The sequence below is a fragment of the Agelaius phoeniceus genome, chromosome 19, assembly GCF_051311805.1.
Source record: "Agelaius phoeniceus isolate bAgePho1 chromosome 19, bAgePho1.hap1, whole genome shotgun sequence".
In the NCBI taxonomy this organism is placed as follows: domain Eukaryota; kingdom Metazoa; phylum Chordata; class Aves; order Passeriformes; family Icteridae; genus Agelaius; species Agelaius phoeniceus.
Window position 1 is genome coordinate 4568255 of NC_135283.1, and position 24429 is coordinate 4592683.

Genomic DNA, 24429 nt, shown 5'->3' on the forward strand with positions numbered 1-24429 from the left:
TGCCCCTGAAAATCCTCTTTGAAACCCCCTGAAACCTTCCCTGCTGTGGTTTCTGGAGAAGCCTGATGCTGCTCAGATCTCCTGCAGTGCTCCTCCACACCCAGGGACAGAACCTGCCCCAGCAGCAGCCCCTGCCAGCCTTGGGTGGGCAGCGAGCAGCAGGACCTTGGTGGCTCTGGGCTGTGGGGACAGATCCCACGCTGGAGGGTTTCATGGAACAGGAGGGAGGAAAATCTCTTGCCCAGAGATATCCTAGCTCTGGGCCCAGCACACCACCCTGCATAGGATGGTCTCCCAACCCTGGGATGCAGAGTGCTGTGTCCTGTCCCTGCTTTCCTTGGAGCACAGACCAGCCAGAGCCCTCCTGGCCAGGCTGTGGAGCCGTTTGCTCCATGAAGGGAAGTGCTCTGCACAGCGTCTCCCCAGCACTGACGCAACACCCTGTCCTTGCTGCCTTGGGGTTTTTCAGTCATTTCTTTTGCTTCCTTATTGCCCAATGCTCAGCAGGGCTGGCACAGGTGGCAGTCACCCTCCTCTCCTCCCCTCTGTGGGCTTTGCCGTCCTGCCTGGCTCCTCCATGGAAAGACACATCCCATAGGACACAAGTTTGGAGCAGGACGCGGGCAGGGGCACGGCAGTGACAGCCGTTGTTTATCCCACCCAAAGGTTGCTCTGTCCTTTCCCAAATGCCAGGAGAAGACCTGGCACCTTGGCACAGGTCCCTGCTTGCCACCTGCACCTCACCCTTTGCTCACCCCTGAGTCACGGGCAGGGAACACCCCCACCCTGGCCCTGCCCGCGTCGGGCTGTCTGTGCCCAGACACCCACCCTGGCACCTGCCCGGCCCTCCCTCCTCCACCCGCTTCCAGCCACGCCTTCAAAGGAGCCGGCAGGAACCAAAAGCTTCCCCCACCCTCCCTTCCACCAGGAACCAGGAGCAGATTTGCTGAGCGTGAAGCCGTGGAAGGCAGAGAGGGCTGATGAGAGCAGGAGCTCAGTGCCCGAACAGGCACCAGTGAATGCAGGCTGGGTGTGCAGGGAAAATGAATTTAAGAGGAAATTGTAGTTTTGGACAGCAAGGCATAAAATTCCTCGTCCTGCCTGGTCCCAGCTGTAAATTCAGCCTGGAACCTGTAGCTAGTTGTGAATCAAGAAATTATTTTGTGGCAAAATCCAGAGCATATTGTCCTGTATAGACCCCTCAGCAACAAAACCGTGCCAAACCCGATCTGCAAAGGTCTCTCCTCAGCCCCCACATCCTGCCAGCACCGAGTCTCCCCCTCAGGGATGGAGGGAGCTGAAGTGAGGCTGTTGTGGAAGAAGAACAGCCCAGCGCTGATGGTGATGGAGCAGGTGCAGCTCCCGAGGGGCTGAGCACCCCAGCCCCGGATGAGTCAGGCTGTGAAAGCCGACAGGACCGGCCCCGCTGCCCGCTGCCCCAGCCGGGCTGGGCGGGACGTGCCTGGGCCCGCCGAGCCCGCGGGGCTGTGCCAGCCACCCCTGCCTGCACCCCGGAGTGCCCAGCGCTGGGGTGTGGGGTCAGGGGGGCATCCCTTAGAGCCCTAATGGTGGCCACTTCTACTAGTGATTGTCCTAATAATGCCCGGTCCTAATACTGAGGACCGGTCTGATAGTGACCGGTCCTGATGGTGGCTGGTTGTAAGAGTGATCAGTCCTAAAATTGGCTGATCCTAACAGTGACCAGTCCTAATAATGACCAGTCCTAATAGTGGCCAGTCCTAATGGTGACCCATCCTAACAGTGACCGTTCCTAATAGTAACAGGTCCTAATAGCGACCAGTTCTAATAGTGCCCCGTTCTTATGGTGGCTGGTCCAAATTACGCCCAGTCCTAATGCTGACCAGTTCTAATACTGACCAGTCCTAATAGTGACCATTCCTAATGGTTACCAGTCCTAATAGCAGCCAGTTCTAATAGTGACCACTCCTAATAATGCCTGGTCCTAATAGCATCCAGTCCTAACAGTGACCAGTTCTAATACTGAGGAGTCCTAATAGCAACTGTTCCTAGTAATGACCATTCCTAATGGTTACCAGTCCTAATAGTAATGGGTTCTATTAGTGACCAGTCCTAATAGTGCCCGGTCCTAAAAGTGACCAGTTCTTATAGTGGCTGGTCCCAATAGTGCCCAGTCCTAATGCTGACCAGTTCTAATACTGACCAGTCCTAATAGTGACCATTCCTAATGGTTACCAGTCCTAACAGTAACGGGTCCTAATAGCAGCCAGTTCTAATAGCAGCCAGTCCTAATAGTGCCCAGTCCTAACAGTGCCCAGTCCTTATGGTGGCCCAGTCCTAAGTGGTCACCAGTTCTTACGGTGGCTGGTCCCGATAGCGCCCAGTGCTGGCAGTGCCGGTACCGGCGGTGCCGCGGGGCGGCCGCAGGGGCTCATTCCCATGGGGGATTCCCATAGATGAGACCGAGGCCCGGCGGGACCGGGGGAGCCCCGGCTGGGGCCCGGGAGGAGACCCCGCCCCTGGCCCCGCCCCCGCCGGGCCCCGCCCCGGGCCCGCCCCCAGCCCCGCCCGGCCCAGGTGGAGGCGGCGGCGCTGCCGCGGGACCGGCACCGGCACCGGGAGTGGCACCGGGGGCAGGACGGGAGCGAGGTGAGCGGGGCCAGGAGGGGAGCAGAGCAGAGCAGAGCAGTGCGGGGCGGGGGTCCCGGTGCCTCCGCGCCGCTTCGCTCCGTGACCGCCCGGTTTGTTGCTGCTTTGTGAGCGCCGCGTCCCGCCAGCTTCCTCCTCCGCCCCGCGCCTCCCGCCCGGCCCGGCCCGGCCCGGCCCGGCCCGGCTGGCTGGGGGCTGTCCCGTCCCACCCCGCTCACTTTGCGGGGCGGAGGGCGCGGAGCGCATCCCCTGCCCGGGGCCGTGCCCCGTGCCCTGCCCGGCGCCTCCAGCGCGGGCATCCGGACGGATGGCGGGGGCCGGGCTCTTCCTCCTCCTCCTCCTCTCCATCACAGGGGGAAGTGGGTGCGTGTCCCAGCGGGGTGACCCGGCCGGCGAGAAAGCCCTGCCCGCTGCCGAGGCAGGCAGGGAAGCTCTAACCTACTTTCTGGCGCCGATAACCGGGCGGGCGGGTGCTTTTTGTTTGTGTTTGCTGCTTTTCCCCCCGCCCAGGTGAGCGGGGCTGGCAGCGCCCCTCGGCAGCGGCAGCGAGGCCGGGTGGGCGGTGGAGGGGCCGGTCCCTGAGCCCGGGCATCCTCCTGCCCCCCGCCCGCCGGGGCTTTGTTGTTGTCGCTGCTCTGGGGTTTGGTTGCGGGCTCTGGGACGCTCCCACGTGCTGCCTGGAGTGGCGAGTGCTGCCACCAGCGCTTCGCAGGCGAACAAAATCCTTACAGAGCAGGGGTCGGGTCATCCTCCGTCCGTGTGTACATCCCGCCGGGAGCAGAGGGATGCTGTGCGTGGGTATTTTAGTCAGATTTTTGCTGTTGATCCTCCAGGTTTTGGATAGAGGGGTGAGGCTGAGCTCTACCCCATCCTGCCCTGCCTTGCTGCCGGGCCAGCAGGACTGGGCAGAGACCGTGCTTCCAGGTTTCCTACAGCCAGGCTGTGGTGCCCGCGGCGATCTGAGACCCTGCAGTTCTCACTCATCCCCCGGGCCCGTCCTGCAGGGGGAAGGGGACCCGAGAGGCTGCGTTGTCACCGCCGGGTCCCTGTGGCAAGAGGAAGTGTCCGCCTTCTTCCCCAGCGTGGCGTCATCCGTGCCACGAGGAGCCAGGACATTCTCCCTCCTGCACGTTCCCAGTCCCTGGATGGCTGCTCCTGGGGATTTCCAGGGTGAACTCATCGTGCTGCTGCTGCTGCTCTGGGCACACAGCCTCCAGCCCAGCTGGGGAATTGGGGAGTGCTCCCCCCCACCCCAGTGCCAGGGCTGTCCTGGGCAAGGAAACGCTGCCCACTCAGCTCACTCCATTGTGCCCTCTGAGGCGGCATCCTTTGGCTCCTGCCTTTTTCCCAAGTGGGAAATAACCAGTTTGGAATTGTCTCACCTCCAAAATGAGCTGGAGGGTTCAGCTGCAGCTGTGCCTGGGAGAAACCAGAGCTGCCTCTGCCTGTGCTGCCCTGGTCAGCTCTGGCTTCACATGTGGCTCCCTGGGCTCTGCCCTTCCCAGCTCCTTCGCAGTTAATGGGGTGATCAGCACCTTTTGCTGCTGCTCCTGTGGCCAGCAGCTTCTGCCAGCCCTGCTATAGAGCAGTCACCATCCACCACTTCCCTTCGTGGGGATGGCAGCGCTGCAGCTGCGCTGGGACACCTGGAGGTGCTGCGAGCCCCGGAGTGAGAAAGGGCAAACCACAGAGTGGGGTTTGACACCACAACAGAGCCCTGATGCAGATTCTGCGAGACGGGGCCGAGCCCGGGGCTGTCTCTCCGTGCCCGTGTGAGCGCTGGGTGTGAGAGCAGCGCTGCCGGAGCGGGGGGAGGAACAATGGATGCCTGTGGATGCCGGGAGAGCAGCTCCGAGATGGGGATGCAGAGCAAGGGGGCGTGAATCCGGTGGGGAGGGCACTGCTGGGTTGCCTCAGGGGGAATGCACTCACTGGGGCACCTGGGGAATGTGAGCTGGGATGAAAGACCAGCTGTCCTCTCATTCTGTTTTTGTTCTTGGATGCTGCTCCTGTTTAGCTCTTACAGTGAAACTGAAGAATTCCCCCAAATACATCCTTATTCCTTCCCTTAGGATCCCCCAAATACATCCTTATTCCTTCCCTTAGGATCCCCCAAATACATCCTTATTCCTTCCCTTAGGTTGTTCCTGAGCTGAAAACAGCCCTGGGGACAAGCCCGGAATCAGAACAGAGCTCATTACCAAAGAAAGTAGGAGACAGGTGATGGAGAACCAGCTGGTGGGGAGGTTGCAGAGCTGCCCAGACCAGCATGGGGCTCATGAGGCATTTCCACATTTCCCATGGGCACTGGGAGTCCTGCAGGGACCTGGCCCGGAGGAGGGAGTGCAGGCTTGGTGCTGTAAGGGGCTCAGCACTGAAGGAGTCAATTAGTGAAAGCTAAAAATTAATTACTTAAACCTCTATGAGCCCACAAGTGATGGGATCATGAACTCTCCCCCTCTGGAGGAGCTTTTTGCCTAATGACTTTCGGTTTCCACTGTCCTGCCGGCCCTGAGATGTCTGATAACACAAACAGCTCCCAGCAGGGGTGGGCACAGTCCCTTTTAATTACAGGCATCCAGGAGTTGTGGTCATTTGGGGGGGTGCAGTGCTTTGAGCTGTGGTCATTTCCTCCAAATCAGCCTGGAGAGCTCTGTGTGTGCTGGTGGGTATGCAGGAAACCCTTGGTGCTGGTACTTAATCCCTCTTACTTTAAAAAAACCAACAAAAAAGCAGTTGTTTGGTGGGTGCTCTCTTAATGAGGCATTTAGGGTGGAGAATGGACCCAAGGAGGACCCCAGGCCAACCCTGGCCTCTGCTTGCCCACCACACAGGACCCCTGTGTCCCCCTCATCCTTGGGGACTCGCACTCCAAGGTCAAGCATTGAGGGGTGCTGGTCACATTAGCTGAGAACAGGACTGAGGAAACCCCCAAATAATTGCTCTGGGAGGGCAGGGGAGCAAATATTTATGGGGTTTGCATGTGAGGGCTTCCTCCTCCACCCTTTGTCCTCTAGGAACTTAAAACTGGGAGAGCTGTGTGGGCTTGGATGGAGAAGGAACCAGCTCCCTGCAGGGTTTGGAGGCAGGGAGCCTTAGTGTAGGGCAGTGCCTCAGTGTCCCCACTTATGAAATGTCACAAAGGTGTCACAGAGCACGGAGGTGTCCAGTGAAACCACAGCTTGTCACCTAGGGCACAGTTTGTGCAGCACAAGAGCAGGGCTGATGCTGTGGCTGTGCCTTGGGGGCAGGGGGAGTGAGGTATGAACCAACCCCCTTGATGCTGTGCTGCCAGAGGCTGCAGTGGGATGTGGGACAGGAGGGAGCAGGACAGTGCCCAGGGATCTTCTTGGCCTTTTCTCAAGCTGCTGGCATTGGGTGGGAGGAAGGAACCCAGCAGTGTGGAGGGCAGATGGGCTCTGTGCTGAATGCCCAGCCCTGTGAGGAGCCATCCAGATGGGTGGTGTGTGGTGCCCCAGTGGGTGCTCCTGCCCTACAGCCATCCCACAGGACCATCCCTCCCATCTCCAGGCACCTTTTCCAGCTGCTGCAGCTCCCAGGGCAATGGAGCCTCCTTCAAGCAGCCTCTCTTGGTTTGTGTTTTATTGATTCATTGCTTAAAAGTGACATTCTTCTGGCCTGACAGACCCACCTGGGGCAGAAGAGACGTGGCTGGTGCCCCCCAAGATGCCCAGTGTGCCAGTGCCCCCTCCCACCCCATGGGGTGGCTTCACTCCTCATGTGTCGTGCTGCAGCTTGTGCTGGGGGCCTGATGGAGTTATTCCTTTAAGGGAATTCCTGCAGGAATGCCAGGCAGGGCTGGGAGTGACCCATGTCACCCTGTGACCGTGGGCAGCCAGGGGATCCCCAGCCCTTGGTGTTGGTGTGTCCTGCCTGGCCTCAGCTCCCCCATGGAATGAACAGGGACGTGTCACTGGGCTGTGCTGCTGTCATTCAGCTTTTCCAAGGGTGATCCCATAAGCAGTCACCTCTTGAACATGGTGGCTTAACCCAGTCCAAGCTCTCCTGGGGAGGACGTGGAGGTGGCTCCTTCAAAAGCAGCATCTCCAGCCCCTGCTGGGCTGTGTGGAGCAGCATCCCAGGGGTGGGACAGCTGGCAGGAGGAGCATGGAGATGGCTGAGGAGATCCCATCTCCAGCTCTGGGCAGCTGAGAGGCTGCAAAGTGCCTGGCTGGCACAGGTCCATGCAGAGGCTGTGGTGGGAAGAGCATCACAGTGCACAGGTTCCAGTGAGTGTGGGATTCCCTGTGCAGGGATTGCACTGTGCTGGCTGGGATGAGCTGTTCCCAGTCAGGCTTTCCCTGCAGGGTGCAGGTCTGGGTGCTGCAGCCTCCTGCAATCAGGAGGGAAAGGAAGGAAGCTGAGGAGTGGCCCACCCACGCTTGGCTGCTTCTGGCTGGGAGGAGGGAGGAGCAGCTTCCCCCAGTTGTGCTGGGGCCAGGGAGCCCTGAGACTGAATGGGGTGTTTGGGGACAGCCCCCTGCCAGCAGAGGTGTCACCATGACAGCCCAAAGGGATGCCACAAGGTCCTTTTCTCCCCTCTCCTCAGAGAGCTGCTGGCCCTGGAATGGGAAAGGAGGAGGCTGCTGGTGTCCACCCAGGGCTCCCCCTTTGCACAGGGCCTGTCAGGGTGAGTAGCACTTTCTAAAAGCCTTGGAATGGCTGTGTTGAGATAAGGAGTCTGTTCCCAGAGATAGGGAGCTGCAGCCAAGGGGGCTCCAGCCCAGGGCTCATCTCATCCCTGGGCTGAGCCAAATTCCTGCACAGGGCTGAGCACCACCTCCCACACAGCGTGGGGATGGCCAGAGCCCAGGGCAGGGGAACCCTCTGTAAATATAGGGCATTTCTGCCAGGCCTGTGCTGCCCTGGGTGCCCTGGTGTGCTCTGGAACAGGCAGCAGGGGCCTGGGGAAGCCCAGCAAGGGCCCTGGCACTGAGAGCTGCTGGAAGAAGGAGTGCTCAGCAGAAGAACCAGAGGGAGGAGTGTCCCCTCCAGCCCCACTGACCTTTCATACAAAGGATTTTGCTTCCAGGAGGGAAGTGGGAGTGAGCTCAGTAATGACCTGCAGCATGGGGATGGCAGGCACGTGGCCTGCAGGCAGGCTGTCCCCTGCCCTGGGGTAAATACCAACCTGGGAGCCCTCAGCCCCTTCCAGAAGGTGCAGCCAGGGCTGAAGCATTTGCACCATCATGTCTGTGCACTCTGTGTTCAAGCCAAGCTAATAAGGAATTGGAGTAGATTTGAGTAATTAATCAGTTCTTAGGTAAAACCAAGTTAAATCAATCCTGGTAGGCTGGGGGAAAATGAAAAAGAGCTTTCCTTGTGTGTCTGTGACCCTGCCTGTGGAGCAGCTGACCCCTCTGCACATTCACCAGTGGAGCTGCTGGTGGAGACTTTGGCCCTTTGCTGTCCCCAAAGCCTCTGGGGTGACCCAAGATCTCCACGTGTGTGTTCCTCACTTGGCTTGGGCTCCAGCCTGAGGAAGGGGCCAGTGGGCTGAGGGTCCCCTTGTGCAGCACAGCCACTCCAGCAGCTCCCAGCACCTTTGCAGAAGCAGGGAATGGTTTGTGCAGGGCTGCCTGGCTGGGGCTGTTGTGCTGGGAGGGTGTGTGGGGACACATGGGGTGGGTGGCACAGAGGGACCCCAGCCCAGCAGGCTGGGAGTGGGGTGGGTGGGGGTTTTGTTCTGGTAAACATTAATGGGAAATGGGCTGTGGGAAATCCTCCATGTGGCTTTTCCACCCACTCCCAGGCATTGCAGGCAAATCCTTCCCTCTCCATGCATGGGGATGGCGTCACCCAGGACTGCCAGGGAGCCCAGGGCCACATTCCTGGTTCTCCAGGCCTTGCAGCAGGGAAGCCCAGCCCAGCTGCCATGTCCCTGTGTCCCCATGTCCCCGTGTCCCCATGCAGGGCTCTCCTTATCAGCAGCCCCAGTGTGGCTCCCCCGCCCGCCATGCTCTGTCTCCCCAGCTGCTTTCCTTCCTCCTGGGGTGTGCCCTGCTCCCAGCCCAGCAAACCTGCTGCCATTGCCCAATGTCCTTCCTGACAGAGGAGAATGGGAGAGGATGTTCTAATGGTGGTGTGGGTGAGGTGGTGCTGGCTGCCTGCACACCCTGGGGATCAGATGGGATCTCAGCACTCATCCATACCCATCTTCCTACCCCAGCCAGCATGGAGGGCTGGATTTAAGCCCCTGTGGGTGTCTGTGCTGACTGTGTGGCTCAGTGATAAGGGACAGGGCAGCTAACCATCCCCTCTGGAGCACAGAGGGCCTCTCTCAAGATTCAGAGCCAAACCCTGCATCTCACAGTTTTGCCATCCAGTTCCCTTGTGACGGGGTTGGGACACATAAGGAAAACTGGAGTGTTTTTCTTTTTTTTCTCCAATAATATGGTTTTATTTCAAGAGCTGTTTGGGCTTTGGCTCCTTTTCTCCAGCCCTGAAACTTGAGACTGCAAAATGGTAAAAAGCTTTTTGAAAGGGAGCAGAGGCAGAGAAGGTGCTGGGTCTCTGCTTGGGTGTGAGCCCACAGGAGCTCGATGCTCAGAGCAGCTGCACAAATTGAGTTTCCTATCTGGAGCTCTTAATAACTGGGAGCACCTTTTAACGTGGCTCCAGCCTTGAGAGAGGTCTTTAACGTGCTCATGAATCATTAATGGGCAGCAGCAGCAGCAGCAGCTCTGCCTGATGGGCTCTTGGGTGCCAGCAGAGGCTGGGGGGTGTTTGGGGGCTCTGTGGCACTGCTGGCCCCTTTCTCCCTGCCCTGTGCAGGTGAAGAGGAAGAGCTGGGGCTCATCATGCTCAGGGTATGATGGGTGCTCCTGGGGGTCCCACTCCCTGCCCCACCCTTGGGTGGCTCAGGGCTGCTTTCTCCTGCAGCTGAACTGTGGCAGATGGAGACAGTGTTATTGCAGTAATGTCCCTTCCCCCAGTGCCAACAGGCTTGGGGAGAGAGATTCTGATCCTTCTCCAAGCATCCATATTCCACACTTTGAAAGATCTGGCAATTTAGGGTGTTATTAACCAGAATATCAGTAGTCTGGAGAAGATGAAACCTTACAAATGTGATGTATAAGAACAACTTAGCATATTTTTCCATACATACATATACATACGTGAATTCTGACTGTGGTTCCTGTGAGGACCTTCTGGCTTTTTATTATCTTTTCCTTGATATTTGCATGCATACAGATTTCAGTTTCTCTCTCTCTTTTTGTATCTGGGAGAACAAATATGAGTAAATGTCTTTGTGTGTCCAAGCATATGTAGTCATCTCTTTGGAAAGGGAGTGCTTTATCAATGGCAACAGAACTCCAGCCAGGGCTGCTCTGCAGGGTTATCTCTGCTGTCTTGTGCCTTGGCTGTGCTTGGCTGTCCCAGCTCTGCTCACCTGGCCTTGCTGATGGTCCTTTTGTGTTGCTTGGACCATCCCAGCGTGTCCTTCCGTGACACTTTGCATGAACCACACATTTTTTTCCATCACTTTCTTCCTTGGTGTGCTTCCTCAGGTCAGTGCTTGTTTGATTCACCCTGGGGTTGGGAGCCAGCCCTGGTCATCTTCCTTGTGCCTTTTTTGGTTGAAGGCTCATCCCCAGTGATGCCAGCACATCTGCCCTCTTGGGAAGGGGTGGGGCCTTCACCCCCGTGCTGCTGCTGGAGCACAGGCTGTCCCTTGCTGCTGGATGTCAGGTTTTGGTGACTTTGAGTGGTCAAGAGCTTTGGGAGGGGAGATGGTGACAGTGAGGGATTTCTTCTTACCAACCAGACCTGGTGTTCCTCCCTCCATGCCCTGCCCATTTATGACTCCAACAATGGCAGCAGCCCCAGTGCATGGAGATTTTTTCCAGCCTAAAGTGACAATGTGCTGCCCCAGGACCCTTCTCCCAGCCCAAATCACAGCTCCTACCAAGCTCAGGACTGCTGCCAAGTCCCCTCCTGCTGCTGTGACCTGCCTTGTCCCCAGAGCAGGGCCCGTGCTCAGCCATCCCCCTGTGTCAGCTCCGCACGTCGCCTCTCACTTCCTTTTTCTGTCCCCAGGACAAAGCCACCACGTCCACCCTCAGTGTCCAAGGACTGGGCTGAGCCTCCCTGGGGACCTGCAGCCGAGCTGTGCCCTGTGATGGGGCTGCTGATGCCAGGGCTGCAGGGCAGGGAGCCATGCTCCTGGTGGCAGAGCCTCCATGCCAGGGCTGGGGGGTGACAGGCACCTGTGACCCCAGGGGATCTGGGGGGCCAAGCCTGGGGACCTGGGACCTCAGGGGATCTGGAGGGCCAAGCCTGGGGCAGGCTGTCTGTGGATGGAGGCGCTGTCTGGCCCATTCCCACGCTGAGCATGCCAGCTCCAGAGGCCTTGGGCACCAGCACCAGGCACGTGGTGAGCTGGAAAACACCTCCCCAGCACCGTCCCATGGGGATTTCTCTGCCTGGCATGGGATAAGGCTCTTGTGGCTCAGGATCTGTGCTCAGGGGGTGGCTGCTGTGTGGCAAAGGAGCTTTGAGCCCTCGGGGGCTGCTGCCCTCCTCCCCCTCCCTCTCAATGCCAAGAGTGCCAGGGCACAGAGCCGTGACCGGCGCTGCGGCCGCGTGACCGTGACAGGACAGCAGGTGCCAGCCAGGCTGTGCCAGCTCCCCTGGCCTGAGTCACCTCGGGAGAGGCCAGTCCAGCCCTCCACCCTCTGCCTGGGGAGCTGGGGGGAAGCCAGGCCAGGATTTTAAACATGCAGCAAACCTGCTTTGCTGGGAAGCACAGAGATCTGGGGCTGCCCGGGGTGCGATGGGTGTTGGGGAAGATGAAACAGGAAAGCCTTATAAATATGATTGCCTGGTAAAAGATTTTGAGACTATGGAAACTATAAGTGAGATTGAAATGAAAGCAAGCTTTGAGATACCTCAGTTACTGAACAACTGGAAAACAGTGGTGTGGCTGGACTGAAGGTAATCCCCTTTTGGTGAAACAACACCCTCTGCTTACAGACAGGCCCAAGGGTCAGAGCAGACCCTGCCAGCTTGGCAGAAGGGGCCCAAAGAGGAGATTTTAGGGTTTAAAATGTAACACAGTATGGTAATGTAGTGATTCTTATAGGCTGTATGTAAATGCTATAGAATTTGTACATTGTACTAGATTGGTTAGTGAGAATTAGAATATTCAGCACAGAAGAAGATTTATGGTATTGCAACAGGAACTTTGCTCTCTTACTCTCTCACCCTCTCTCCCCCCTCTCTTCTCTCAGGCCTGCTCTGAGCTGTGGCTGGCAGCTCCCAGCAGGGCCCTGCACCCGGGCCCTTTGCAATGAACCCCAAGTTCCAGACCTGGCTTCAGAGATCTCTCATCTCCATCCGTCCCGACCGTGCTACCCCCTGACACTCCTACAATGGGAGCAGTTGGGGATGGGATTTTGGGATGGGGGTGTAAGAATTTGGCTCCAATCTCTGTGCTTCTTACCACTCAGAGCCATTCCTCAGAGCTGGAGGAGGATGAGGGTGCCCCAGGGATTGCTCTGAGCCCAGTGTGTTCCCATTCCCAGCTCTCCAGAGCAGCTGCCATCTCGGGCTCACTGCTGGCTGCCCTGGGAGGAAAACAAACAGAGCCTCCAGCTCACCAATGGGATGGAAACTTTTACTTGCTGGGGCTGGCACTCTCCCAGTTTAGCAGCTATGAAATACCCAGTGAGGCACACATAGTCCATGCCTGCTCTTCCTGGGTGTCTTGCTTCCTGAGAGCCAGGAAAGCAGCAGCAGGGGAAAACTCCAAAACTCGCTGCCTGCCCCGTGCTATTCCCTGCCGTGGAGCACTGCTGTAAATGGGGGCTTTTCCTCCTGCTGCTGCACTGTGCCAGTGGCTGATCCCTGTCCCTGGTGTCCAGCCACCTGCAGCCCTGTCCCCAGGGTCTGGGGAGCACTGAGCTCAGCTCTCCCTCTGCCAGAATGCTCCTGCAGCCCTTGCCTGCTTTCCCACGAGTGGTTTTTCATCCCAGCCTCTCCCCACAGGAGGAATTCGGCCGCGTCCCGGAGCTCCCGTGTGTGAAGGACGGAGGCAGAGGAAGGCTGCTGTGGGTGTTGTCATCACTGCACAGGATCCCTGTCACTCTTATGAGGTGAGGAGACCCTTGTGGGGACCAGCACTGGCTGAGCCCCCAGGGGATATTTGGGAATTGGTTGCTCCCAGCTTTGGTGCTGGAGAGGGAGCCCAGCACCCATTTTAGTGCAGGAGCAGACTATCACATGGCCCAGGAGCTGATGGAGGGCAGCAATTCCTGCCAGTGCTGCCCACTCCAGGCTTTCCCCTCCCTGGGGAGCTGGTTCTGGACTCCTGCATCCCCATGAAGCTGATCCCTTGGGCACCCCATGCTGCTTAAGCCAGATTTTGCTTGTGGTGTGGTCTGAGGGGAGGGTCCAAGGGAGCTGCAAAAGTGTCCCTGTCCCTGCCTCTTGCTGTGGGAACGGGTTGCCAATGGGATCCTGTTGCAGAAGGGGCTGGTGGGATCTCAGTCACTCATCTGGTTGCTCAAGTGGTGTTGCCTAAGGAGAGCAGAGCTGTAGGAGTCTGGTCATTGGGATCTTGGGCAGGGAGAGGAACCAGGCCTGTGGATCAAGCTGGCATTTTGCAGCCAGTGGCACTGTGCAAACGTGGCAAGTGACACCATTCCCATGGCCATGACTGTCCCAGGGGACAAGAGATGCTTGTGAGACCTGTGTGAGTCCCCTGGGCACTGGCACATGGTCAAGCAGAAGAGGTCAGAGAAGGCTGTGCCTCCCTTTTGATTGCCCTCATAGTCCCTAATAGGATCTGGGACTTGTTCTCCTGCACTCTGATGGAATTACTTTTCCTGCAAAGCAAGCCCTGCCTGGTAGAGCTGGCTGCAGGGACCCTTGGGAGGGGATTTCTTGAGGAATTAACCACGTCTTGGCTGCTAAGCTTCCCTCTCCTTGCACATGGTGCCAGGGAGGATTCAGTCTCCCATGCACGTGCCAGAGGGGAATGTCCTGCATCTCCCCTTCATGGGGCATGCCAACACGTGACAGGTCCACATGGGAGCTGTGGTGCATGTGGGGATGTGGATCAGGTGTTTTCAGGCCTTGTGCATCCCCTCTCTTCCCCCCCTGCCCAGGCAAGAGGAGCTCCTTGCACACATCCCCTGCTATCTCCCCTTGGCTCCCTTGCCAGACTGGGCATGCTGGTGTTCCCTGTGCTGCAGCTGTGTACCATGGGCCTGGCAGGGCTTGCTGGGATCCCCCATATTTCCAAGGCACATGGTCAGGCTCATCCAGGCGGGGTGTGAAGCCTGGGTGTCCCACTGGCATGTGCTGGGATGATGGGGATGCTCTGACCTGGTCACTGTTGCCACCCCTGCCCTACACCCAGCAGGTGAAGGGATGGTGTTGGTGACCCCTGGGGGACTGGGAGTGATGTAAGCCTTGCTACCCACCCAAACCCAGGGAAGGAATGTGGGTTTTGGGGATGCAGCAGCTGCATTCATGATGGCCAGGTCTCACCAGCACAGCCAGGGCTCAGGGCACTCAGTCTGGTGATGTCCCACTGATGAGGCCCCATCTCTTACTGAGACCCAGCCTTTCCTCACACACAAGCTCCTGGGGGAACCCTTCTCCCCCTGTGGCTGATCCCCTGCACTCTGCCAGCCTGCCAGCCACCCCCAGCTGGAGATGTCAGCCGGGGACAAGAACGGGGGCAGCCGCTCCAGCAGCAGCAGCAGCCGCCTGCAGAGCAAGAAGCCCCCGAACCTGTCCATTGTCATCCCGCCCCGCGAGGCCGAGGAGGATGGCGCCCGCAAGGAGGTGAGGGCTGCAGCTGTGCCTGTCCCACGCTGGGCCTGGGGGGCTGCCAGGTGCCATCGTGCCCCTGATGCCCCCCTGCTCTGCCTTCCAGCCCCCCAAGGTGCCCGTGTACCGCAAGAGCAAGAGCCTGCAGGAGCCGCGCCCGGAGCGCCGGCCCGGCTTCCGCCGGCAGACATCCCTGTCCCAGAGCATCCGCAAGTGAGGGCGGGCTGGGCTCCAGCCGGGGCTGGATCACTCACAGGGGGACATTGTGGGTGCTGCCAGAGGATTTGGGGTGGGGCTGCAGGGTTTTGTCTCAGAAAGGAGTGCAAGAATCACTTTCCTCCACATCCCTTTGTTAAGAAAATTAATCCACAAACACCAGAGGTTTATGTGCAAAAGGAGACAGAGGAGTCCTTTCTGGCTTTGTTCAAATAAAGGGAGAGGCCATGGGGCATTCCCCTGGGATCTCTCAAATATTTGGAGGATGCATCCTCCTTTTTATCCCAATTTCCTGGCCACATTTCCCTTCTCTCTTTCCCCATTAGCTGAGATACTTGAGAGGTATCTCGGACTCCCCAATACACCTGATACCAAAGATTTCCCTCCAATGTATAACCCTCCCTTTTAATTTTTAATTCTTACGGAATTTAGGGGTTTTTCTTCCCCATTGTTTCTTTCATTTTTCAATGTCTTATTTCATTTATAAGCAAACCTAAAGTTTATTTGGAAAAGCAAACATCTTTTTCCATTCATCAATCAGTGGAACCCTTCCCATTGTTTCTTTTATCTCCCAGTGCTACTTTTATCTACCAGCAGACCCACAGCTTGTTTGTAAAGACAAATCTGCTATTCCTCTCACCTTTGACCCATAGCCAGGTCAAAACTGCCCTGCTGCAGGCTGGGCTGAGACACCCCAAGCACCTGCCAGAGGGGATGGCTGGGTGCAATGGTGGTACACGGTGTGGGGGGCCAGCTGTGTGACAGCTGTGCCCACCCTGCAGAGGGGATGGCTGGGTGCAATGGTGGCACATGATGTGCCCACCCTGCAGAGGGGATGGCTGGGTGCAATGGTGGCACATGGTGTGCCCACCCTGCAGAGGGGATGGCTGGGTGCAATGGTGGCACATGGTGTGGGGGGCCAGCTGTGTGACAGCTGTGCCCACCCCGTGTCCAGGGGCACAGCGCAGTGGTTCGGTGTCAGCAGCGACTGGGAGGGGAAGCGGCAGCAGTGGCAGCGCAAGAGCCTGCAGCACTGCAGCATGAGGTACGGCAAGCTGAAGCCTGCCTATCGCGACATGGAGCTGCCCAGCCAGGAGGTGCCCTCCTTCCAAGCCACCGAGTCGCCCAAGCCCGCCAAGATGCCCAAGGTAGAGCTCGGGGTGAGGGGTCCCACTGCCAGCCTCGCTCTCCCAGCGCTGACAGCTCTTCCCTCCCGCAGATCGTGGACCCGCTGGCCAGGGGCCGTCCCTTCCGCCATCCTGATGAGACCGACCGTCCCCACACGCCGCACCACGTGCTGCCCCCGCTCACCCCCGGCGTGGTCTCCTTGGCCTCCTTCAACAGCATCCGCTCGGGCTACGGCCGCCTGCCGCGCAGGAAGAGGGAGTCTGTGGCCCACATGAGCTTCAAGGCGGCCGCAGCTCTCCTCCGTGTGAGTTTTAGGAGGGTGAGGGGGGATCACCTTCCTAAGCTGGGTTTCAGTTCTGTCCTTCACCCATCGTCTTTGTTTCTTGGCTGTTTGCTGTGCATGGAGATTGCTGTCTCTCCAGGGTAGGTTTGAGGGGGAGATTGGTTTTTTTAACCTAAGTGCTACTTAAAAGTAGAAGTTTTGGTGGAAATTGGACAATCTGAGAAAAAAACAACTTTCAGGTTCCATTGATGAGGGGCAGTGAAACCTGACCCCCTGGGGGTGGTGGGCTAGTGGAAATTGGACAATCTGAGAAAAAACCCAACTTTTGGGTTCCATTGCTGAGGGGCAATGAAACCTCTCCGGCAATTTTCTTGGTTCTGAGGAGCCCTGGGCAAATCTTGGGGATGGGTTTGTGATTATGAGACCAGATGAATTCAGAGGTCACTTGTCATGCTGACTAACTTGGCCATGGTCCAGTGTGGATTCTGAGGGACTAAAGGCAGCATCTTCTGCCAGTTCCTCCCCACACGAGGGGCTATGGTGGCTGATTGGGATTTAATCCTTGCCACTTGGCTTTGGAGAGGGAAGATCTGAGAAACCCTCAGTGCTGTAAAAACTGAGGGCTTCTGGTTGCTCACCTTCATTTGTTTGTGCTGCCAAAGGGGCGCTCTGTCCTGGAGCCACTGGCTCCCAAGCAGAGGAGCAAGAGGAGCTTCCTGTACCCCAGCTTCATGGACGACGACATGGTGGATGCTGCTGATACCCTGGACTCGTCCTTCTTCAGTAAGGCAAGCACCTTTCCATGCTGACTGCTGGAGCTGGGGCGTGTGCCAGTGCCCTGCACAGGGGGCTGGGTGTGCAGCAGGGCTCTCACGAGGACCCAGCAGTGACAGAGGCGTTGGTGGCTGCTGTGCCCCAGTTGGCACTCCACCCAGCAGTGACAGAGGCGTTGGTGGCTGCTGTGCCCCAGCCCTGGTGATGGCCCTTGGGTGTGACAGGGAGTGATATTGCCATGTAGGCACATTTCACACCCTGTGATGGGCCATTAGTGGGGTGTCATTGGGGATCACCCACTCCCCCTGGCCAGGGGGATGCTGAGTCAGGGGGTGTGGGCTCAGTCAGTTTCTGACCCATCACACACATCCAAGGACTCAATCCATCCCCTTTCCAGATGGACATGCACGATGAGACGTACTCCATGCCCGATGACGTCTTTGAGTCCCCTCCTCTATCAGCCACGTACTTACGCATGCACCAGGTGGCAGAGGAAGCCAGGGTGTCCCCTGAAGTGGAGCAGCCCACCCCGTGAGTACCAGCCCTCAGCAGGTCTTGCCCCCGAGGCTGCCCAGGTGCCCTGCTGCAGGCAGGACAATGTCCCCAGCTGTCCCTGCTGTGAGCACTGGGCACTTCCATGATGATCCTGGGAGAATGGAGCCGGGAGGTGCTCAGAGCCTCACCTCAGGGCATAGCTCTGGCCATGGGGTGTTTCTCAGCTGGTCCTTTTGGGAGGTGTGATGGGTTCCTCCTCCCTCACCAGGCGGGAGGGTGCCCGGCTGGCCTCGGTGCCGGGCGGCGCGGGCGCGGCTCCGCGGCGGGGCAGGCGCATCGCCTCCAAAGTGAAGCACTTCGCCTTCGACCGCAAGAAACGCTACTACGGGCTGGGCGTGGTGGGCAAGTGGCTGAACAGGACCTACCGGCGCAGCCTGAGCAGCATCGTGCAGTCCCAGCTGGAGATCACCGACAGCCACCGGTGAGGGGCACCGACGGCAGGGACACCCCCACTAGGGTGTGTGTCCCCCTCAGTGTTGGGGGACTGCAGTGTCCCTTTGCCCAGAGATCCTTGACCAGCTCCAGTTTCGGGTCCTGTCCCCCTCCAGGCCGTATTTCACGTACTGGATCACCTTTGTGCACATTCTCATCACCCTGCTGGTCATCGGCACCTACGGCATCGCCCCCATTGGCTTCGCCCAGCACGTGACGACAGAGTTAGTAAGTTTAAGAGCCATCCTTCAGGGGGGACTGTAACCACCACTGTCCCATGGTGTCATGCTCTCTGTGAGGACTGGGAGCATCCTGTGGGAGCGTGGCACCATGGGACACTGGGAGCCAGCATTTGAGAAGCTCTGTGCAATGGCCAGGGCAAGGGGACGAGCAGCACCGTGTTGCAGCAGAATATGTGGTGGGAGCAGGGCTGTTCTCCTCTCCTGCCTTGCTGGTGGGACCCACAGCCCTTCCCCTCAGATGAAGGGGCTGCTCAGCCCCTTTTGAGTGGAGGGAGACAGGGGTGCCCCCGCTCAGCACTGGTCCCTTCAGTGGGAGCTGACCCTGGCCTCTCTTGGCAGGTGCTGAGGAACAAGGGTGTCTATGAGAGTGTCAAGTACATCCAGCAGGAAAACTTCTGGATTGGGCCCAGCTCGGTAAGGACCCTGCCAGACCCTTGGCCCCTGGTTGCAGGCTCTGCCCTCTGCTTTCCCCTGCCCTGAGCTGAGGGGGTTCTCTGCTGTGCTCCTCTCCTCAGGGGAGCAGAGCTTGACTTCCTCACTCTAGCCTGCTGTCCCAGGCCCCCATCCCACTGGGACATGTGGCATCACAGTGGGATGGTGCTGCTTTCCCTCCACTGGGATGACAGAGACCTTTGTCTATTGCCTGTGGAGACCCCCTGGCCCTGCTAAACTCTCCCTGGGGATAGCTGGAGCGAAGGGAGGTGCACAGACAAATCCCCTTTACTGGCATCTCCCTGCCAGATCGACCTGATCCACCTGGGAGCCAAGTTCTCCCCGTGCATCCGGAAGGACCGGCAGGTGGAGCGGCTCATCCAGCGCGAGCGGGACCGGGAGCGGGGCTCCGGCTGCTGCGTCCAGAACGACAACTCCGGCTGCATCCAGACCCTGCCCCAGGACTGCTCGGTGCGTGCCCCTGCCGTGGGAAGGGCTGGGGATCCCTGGGGAAACAGTGTCAGCCCCTGCAGTGCCCCTGGGCAGGATGCAGGTGCGGTCAGAGCCGTGTTGGAATGTGCCCCCTGTTGACAGAGTGACCGAACTATCCTTGGTCTCTTTGAAAAGGAAAAGAGCCCAGAAGTTTCTCTCCTCGATTAGGTAAAAAGACACCTCATAGGACCTGGGGGGCTTCACCTCAAACTTAAGGATAGCCAAATGGACAGGAGCCAAAACGTCCCACCTGAGCAATTTACTAGAAAAAGAAGAGAACAAAGAAACTAATGGCTTTTGTGAGGTGTTTTACCAGGAAGGAGCAAGAGCCTGTTGCACCAGGCTCAGTTTTTCTCTCAAAGGAATTCTGTTATTTTGCCTTTTACTAAAACTTTTCTATTTCCAACACTACCACAGAAGCCATCCTGCTGATTTTATGCCTTCTAAGGTAGCTGAGCTATCTTGGGTGTGATATAGATCTCCAAGAGCTTATGAGACCTGGCTCGAGGAGACCATATATCAGAGCCATGCACTCCCTGCTGCATCCTCAGTGTCTCCATGCTCCCTGCAGGAGACACTGGCAACGTTCATCAAGTGGCCAGGCAGCAACGCACCAGCCATGGGCTCGGGAGAGAAGAGGACCTCGGGGGCTGTGTGTCACCAGGACCCCAGGTAGACGTAGCAGCTGGGTGGAGGTGGCCCTGTCACCTGGCTGTGTGTGGGACACGGCAGAAGGGGCTGCCTTTCCAGCTGGAATACCTTGAATCCTCTTGTCCGAGGGGATGGGAGATTTTTGCACACAAGGAGAGTGATAAAGAAGAGGGAATCAATGGGGAAACTGAGGCTGGGCCTGTCCTGCTGGGATGGGAACATCCATGGGCATGGTTGTCCAACAGCTCTGAGTTCTGAGGGTTCAGCTGCAGAAGGAGCTGCTGTGGGGTGTTGTGGGGCACCCACAGGTGGGCAGGATCAAGGCAGGTCCCAGAGCTGTCTGTGCCTGAGGGGGTTACTGGTCTGCAGGGGGATGTGTTGGGGGCACCCACCCGACTCACCCCCCTCTTCCTGCCAGGACATGTGAGGAGCCTGCATCCAACCCACCCCATGTGTGGCCAGATGACATCACCAAGTGGCCGGTAAGAGCCTGGTGCCACCATCAGCTGGTGGCTCCATGGTGGCAGTGAGCCTGGAAGGGGTCAGCAGGGACAGCCCTGGGATGGGCTCTGACCAGGGCTCCTTTCCCTCCTGCTCCTAGATCTGCACCTACGAGACCAAAACCAACCACACGGGCTTTGCCCACCTGGACTGCGAGATCAAGGGCAGGCCCTGCTGCATTGGCACCAAGGGCAGGTGGGCAAAGGGGGCACCTGGCTTGGCTCCCCCCTCTGCACTCCTGCCTCGTGCTGTCCCATCAGTGTCCAGAGCTGTGCCTGGGGGGGGGTTACAGAGCCTGGGGGGTGGGAAGCACAGTGGCAGCAGGCTGGGAGCAGAGGGGGATGCTCAGGGGTGTCCTGAGTGTGCCCTGCCCCCATGAGCCCCCTCCTGCCCCTGGCAGCTGTGAGATCACCACGCGGGAGTACTGCGACTTCATGCACGGCTACTTCCACGAGGAGGCAACGCTCTGCTCGCAGGTGAGCAGGGCCAGGGAGGCATGCAGGGCCTGTGGGATACAATGCCAGCAGCCATGCTGATGCCAAAGGGCTTCAGAGTGTCCTGTCAGGAAGGGGACATGGTTGGGATGGGTCTGAGCAGGAATGATGCAAAGTGCAGGGCCTTGCCCAGCTGTTGGCCAAGCTCCTGCTGCTGTGCCCGCCTTGCTGGTATGGGGCTGGAGGCACCTTTACCAACACCTTTACCAGCACCTTTACCAGCAATGTGGGCACCTTTACCAGCACCAGGGCAATGTGGGTGCCCCACACCATCCAGAATCCCCTCACAGCTGCCACATGGCATCATTGGTGACCTATCCCCGTGACCCATCCTCTGCTCCCTGTGGCTCTGGGGATGACCCTCCTGCCTTTGCAGGTGCACTGCCTGGACGAGGTCTGTGGGCTCCTGCCCTTCCTGAACCCGGAGGTCCCTGACCAGTTCTACCGCCTGTGGCTGTCCCTGTTCCTGCACGCTGGGTGAGCCACAGCCCCCATATCCCCAGGGATGGGGGAGCTGGGCACTGGAGTGCCCACCAGGATGGGCTGGGAGAGAGGAGGGAAGGGCACTCCCAGACTGTGACAGGTGCCTTCAGTGGGGGTGTGTGGTGGTGTTCACAGGGGTTTTCGAATGAGGGAAGAGACAGAGATCTGACTCTATGTTTCAGAAGGCTTGATTTATTATATTATTATATATATTACATTAAAACTATACTAAAAGAATAGAAGAAAAGGTTTCATCAGAAGCCTAGCTAAGCTAAGAATAGAAAGGAAAGAATGATAACAAAGGCAGCTGTCTCAGACTCTCTCTCCGAGCCAGCTGGGCTGTGATTGGCCATTAATTATAAACATCCAAGATGGGCCAATCCCAGATGCACCTGTTGCATTCCACAGCAGCAGATAACCATTGGTTACATTTTGTTCCTGAGGCCTCTCAGCTTCTCAGGAGGAAAAACCCTAAGGAAAGGATTTTTCATACAAAGATGTCTGCCACAGGGGTGTTTTGTGAGCTGTGTCATGCCCTGGGGCACTGGGTGGGAGGGCTGGGCAGGGTCTCTAACCCAGGGCCTCTCCCCCAGCATCATCCACTGCCTGGTGTCAGTGACATTCCAGATGACAGTGCTGCGGGACCTGGAGAAGCTGGCAGGCTGGCACCGCATCTCCATCATCTTCATCCTCAGTGGCATCACAGGCAACCTGGCCAGTGCCATCTTCCTACCCTACAGGGCAGAGGTGAGGGTCTGGGGGTCTGTCCCAAATCCTGTTGGCTCCCAGGGACCAAAGGATGCCCCTCTCTATCCCCATCCTAGGCAGAGGTTTGGGGAAGGTACTGGAGCAGATTCTCACCCCCTGGCAGGGTTTGCTGCAGGGAGAGGAGGAGGGGGTGTCCCTGCCCCACGTGTGGTGTTGGCACATGCCATGTGTGTCACATGTCACCACGTGTCCGTGAGCGTGCGGGGTCCCTGGGCAGGCAGATGGCTAATCTGCTGCCAGCCAAACCCTGTCAACCTTTAAATGAGATCATGCCAAGGGCCCTAATCCCCCCACAGGTGTGCCAGGATGGGGCTGTGGTCTGCGAGGGGTTGATGCAGTCTGGCTGCTGAGTCACAGAAAGTGCCAGCTCTGCCAAAACAGCACCACCCTGCTCCCCTCCTCATCCTCCTGTGCCAGGGCTCCCACCCCTGAGCCCCATGCAGGATCCTGCACGGGGATGCAGGAGCCAAATGTGCTTTGCTAGGGGAGGAGATGATCCCTGGGGGACACAGGGTGTGTCTGGGGTGACACAGAGCCCAGCCCTGACTTCCCCCATCCCTGCAGGTGGGCCCTGCCGGCTCCCAGTTCGGCTTGCTGGCCTGCCTCTTCGTGGAACTCTTCCAAAGCTGGCAGGTGCTGGAGAAACCCTGGAAAGCCTTCCTCAACCTCTTCGGCATCGTCCTCTTCCTCTTCATCTGTGGCCTCTTGCCCTGGATCGACAACATTGCCCACCTGTTTGGTTTCCTGAGCGGGCTCCTGCTGTCCTTCGCCTTCCTGCCCTACATCACCTTCGGCACGGTGGACAAGCTGCGCAAGCGGGCCATGATCATCGTGTCCCTGCTGGTCTTCCTGGGGCTCTTTGCCTCGCTGGTGGTGTGGCTCTACGTGTACCCCGTGAACTGGCGCTGGGTGGAGTACCTGACCTGCCTGCCCTTCACCAGCAAGTTCTGTGAGAAGTACGAGCTGGAGCAGGTCCTGCACTGACCCTGCTGGACGGGCCGTGCTTCCCACAGGGTGGGTCCTGCCATGCTGGTGGCTGCTCCAGGATGGGGCAGACTCTGGGCATGGCTCCATCCTCAGGGAGGGTGGGTTTGGGGTACCCCTTGCTCAGTGCTGGGGATGCAGGGCTGAGCCAGCCCTGCCTTGCACCCCTTTGGGGCTCCCTCCTGATGCTGGAAAGCCGTAACTGGCCTGGGGACTGACTCTGGCTGCTGCCTGTGTGGGGAAAGGGCTGAGGGAAGCAGGATTTTGGTGTATCTATGGCCAGGCTGGACTGCCAGTCCTGGGGTGAAGTTGCTGAAGTCTCCAGCCTGTGCCCCTGCCTGCCAGGGGCCCCATCCCACCCCGGTGCCCTGCAGTGCTGCAGCTCATACTGTGAACACAACCCCCTTTTTGCAGGGGCACTTTTTTCTATCCACAGCTCTTTAGGCCCAGAGTTTCCCCCTTTTGGGCTCTCTGGAGTCTCTGTCGTGGCTCCAAGATGTTCAGGGCTGAGCTTCAAAGATATTTTTCAGTCCTGTTCCCCCTGAGGTCCCCAAGGAGGCTTGTGCCTTCCTGCCTGGCTCCTCACTGGATGGAGAGGCAGGACTTGGGGCAGGGGGCTTTTCCTTCCCTTATTTCTCCTTTTTGAAATTCTCCTTTTGGAAGGGGAGGAGTGGCAAGGACTGTGTTTATAGTGCCATGGTGGGAGGCAGACATGGAGAAAATCCCCCTGGGGGGCTCCTGTGGCTGCTTCTGGAGCCCACAGACCTCTCAGGGAGCTGTCGGTGCTCCCCCCTTCTGCCTTGAGTCCCTGCTGGTTCCCTTCTCCCTTTTTCAAAGCATGGAGGCCCAGGCAGCCCTTCCTTCCTCCAGTGGTGCTGGTCAGGTGGAGAAGTGCAGGATGGGGCTGTCACCTTCCCTCTCCCTGCCCAAGGCTGCACAGTCCCACCTGCCCCCAGCCCTGGGCTGCTCTCCCCAGCATCTCCTCCTCCTCCTCCTCCTCACCACCAGCCATGGCACGAAGGCAGGTCCTTCCTGGGGTCCAGGTGACCCCTCTGGGCTGGTTTGGACCCAGGCTGGTGCCAGGCTGTCTCTCCCCTGAGATGTGTTGCTTTGGTGCTGGAGGCCTCAGTGCTTTCAAGTGGGGGCAGGTGGGAATGCCCCACTTAGGATGTCCTGGGATGAATATTCAAGGGCTGAGAGCCTTGTTCCCACTCCACAACCACTTGCTGAGTGAGCCCAGGAGCATCTGCATCCATCCCTGCATCCCTCCCTCTACCCTGGGCCAGTTTTCAGCCCCACTCTGTCCCTCCAGTTGCTGCTCCAGCCAAAGACAGACACTTCACCTCATTTGTCTCTTTTTGATACTTTTTTAAAAAGCTGTGGGTTTCCCCCATCCTTAATAAATTTCTACCTGTATTTAATGAGATGCACAAGGCCTCTCCTCCCTTCTTGGGGGTGGGGATGGAGCACTTTTAGGGGGTTCTGGTTGTTCTGGTGATGGCTGGTGTGGCAGGGAGGGAGGACAAGCTGGGCTGGTGTCCTGAGGGGCCACTCAAACCCCTCC

General features: G+C 58.3%; 1 protein-coding gene across 5 annotated transcripts; it reads left to right on the forward strand.

Annotated features, from left to right (window-relative positions):
• The first annotated feature begins 2524 nt into the window (after window positions 1-2524).
• Window positions 2525-24291, forward strand: RHBDF2 (rhomboid 5 homolog 2). Of its 5 annotated transcripts, none has more exons than XM_054644776.2 (19): window positions 2525-2628; window positions 12640-12746; window positions 14290-14445; window positions 14537-14643; window positions 15602-15794; window positions 15866-16078; window positions 16720-16845; window positions 17229-17362; window positions 17595-17807; window positions 17935-18046; window positions 18400-18474; window positions 18802-18963; window positions 19556-19656; window positions 20054-20117; window positions 20237-20331; window positions 20537-20612; window positions 21007-21107; window positions 21707-21860; window positions 22446-24291. In XM_054644776.2, the coding sequence occupies exons 3-19, from the start codon at window positions 14314-14316 to the stop codon at window positions 22863-22865; spliced, it is 2478 nt and encodes an 825-aa protein (XP_054500751.1). In that variant the 5' UTR covers window positions 2525-2628; window positions 12640-12746; window positions 14290-14313; the 3' UTR covers window positions 22866-24291. The 5 variants fall into 5 exon arrangements, with proteins under 5 accessions (XP_054500751.1, XP_077044387.1, XP_054500755.1 ...); XM_077188272.1 differs by having other exon boundaries at window positions 2622-2628; window positions 14537-14695; XM_077188271.1 differs by lacking the exon at window positions 2525-2628 and having other exon boundaries at window positions 12686-12746; window positions 14239-14445; window positions 14537-14695.
• The last annotated feature ends 138 nt before the right edge of the window (window positions 24292-24429 follow it).

Bases quoted from the DNA above. Each gene is read 5' to 3' on its own strand.
- RHBDF2 (XM_077188271.1), top strand. The intron at 17,363-17,594 runs GTGAGTACCAGC...CTCCCTCACCAG, and splicing joins GAAGTGGAGCAGCCCACCCC to GCGGGAGGGTGCCCGGCTGG. The intron at 20,332-20,536 runs GTGGGCAAAGGG...TGCCCCTGGCAG, and splicing joins TGCATTGGCACCAAGGGCAG to CTGTGAGATCACCACGCGGG.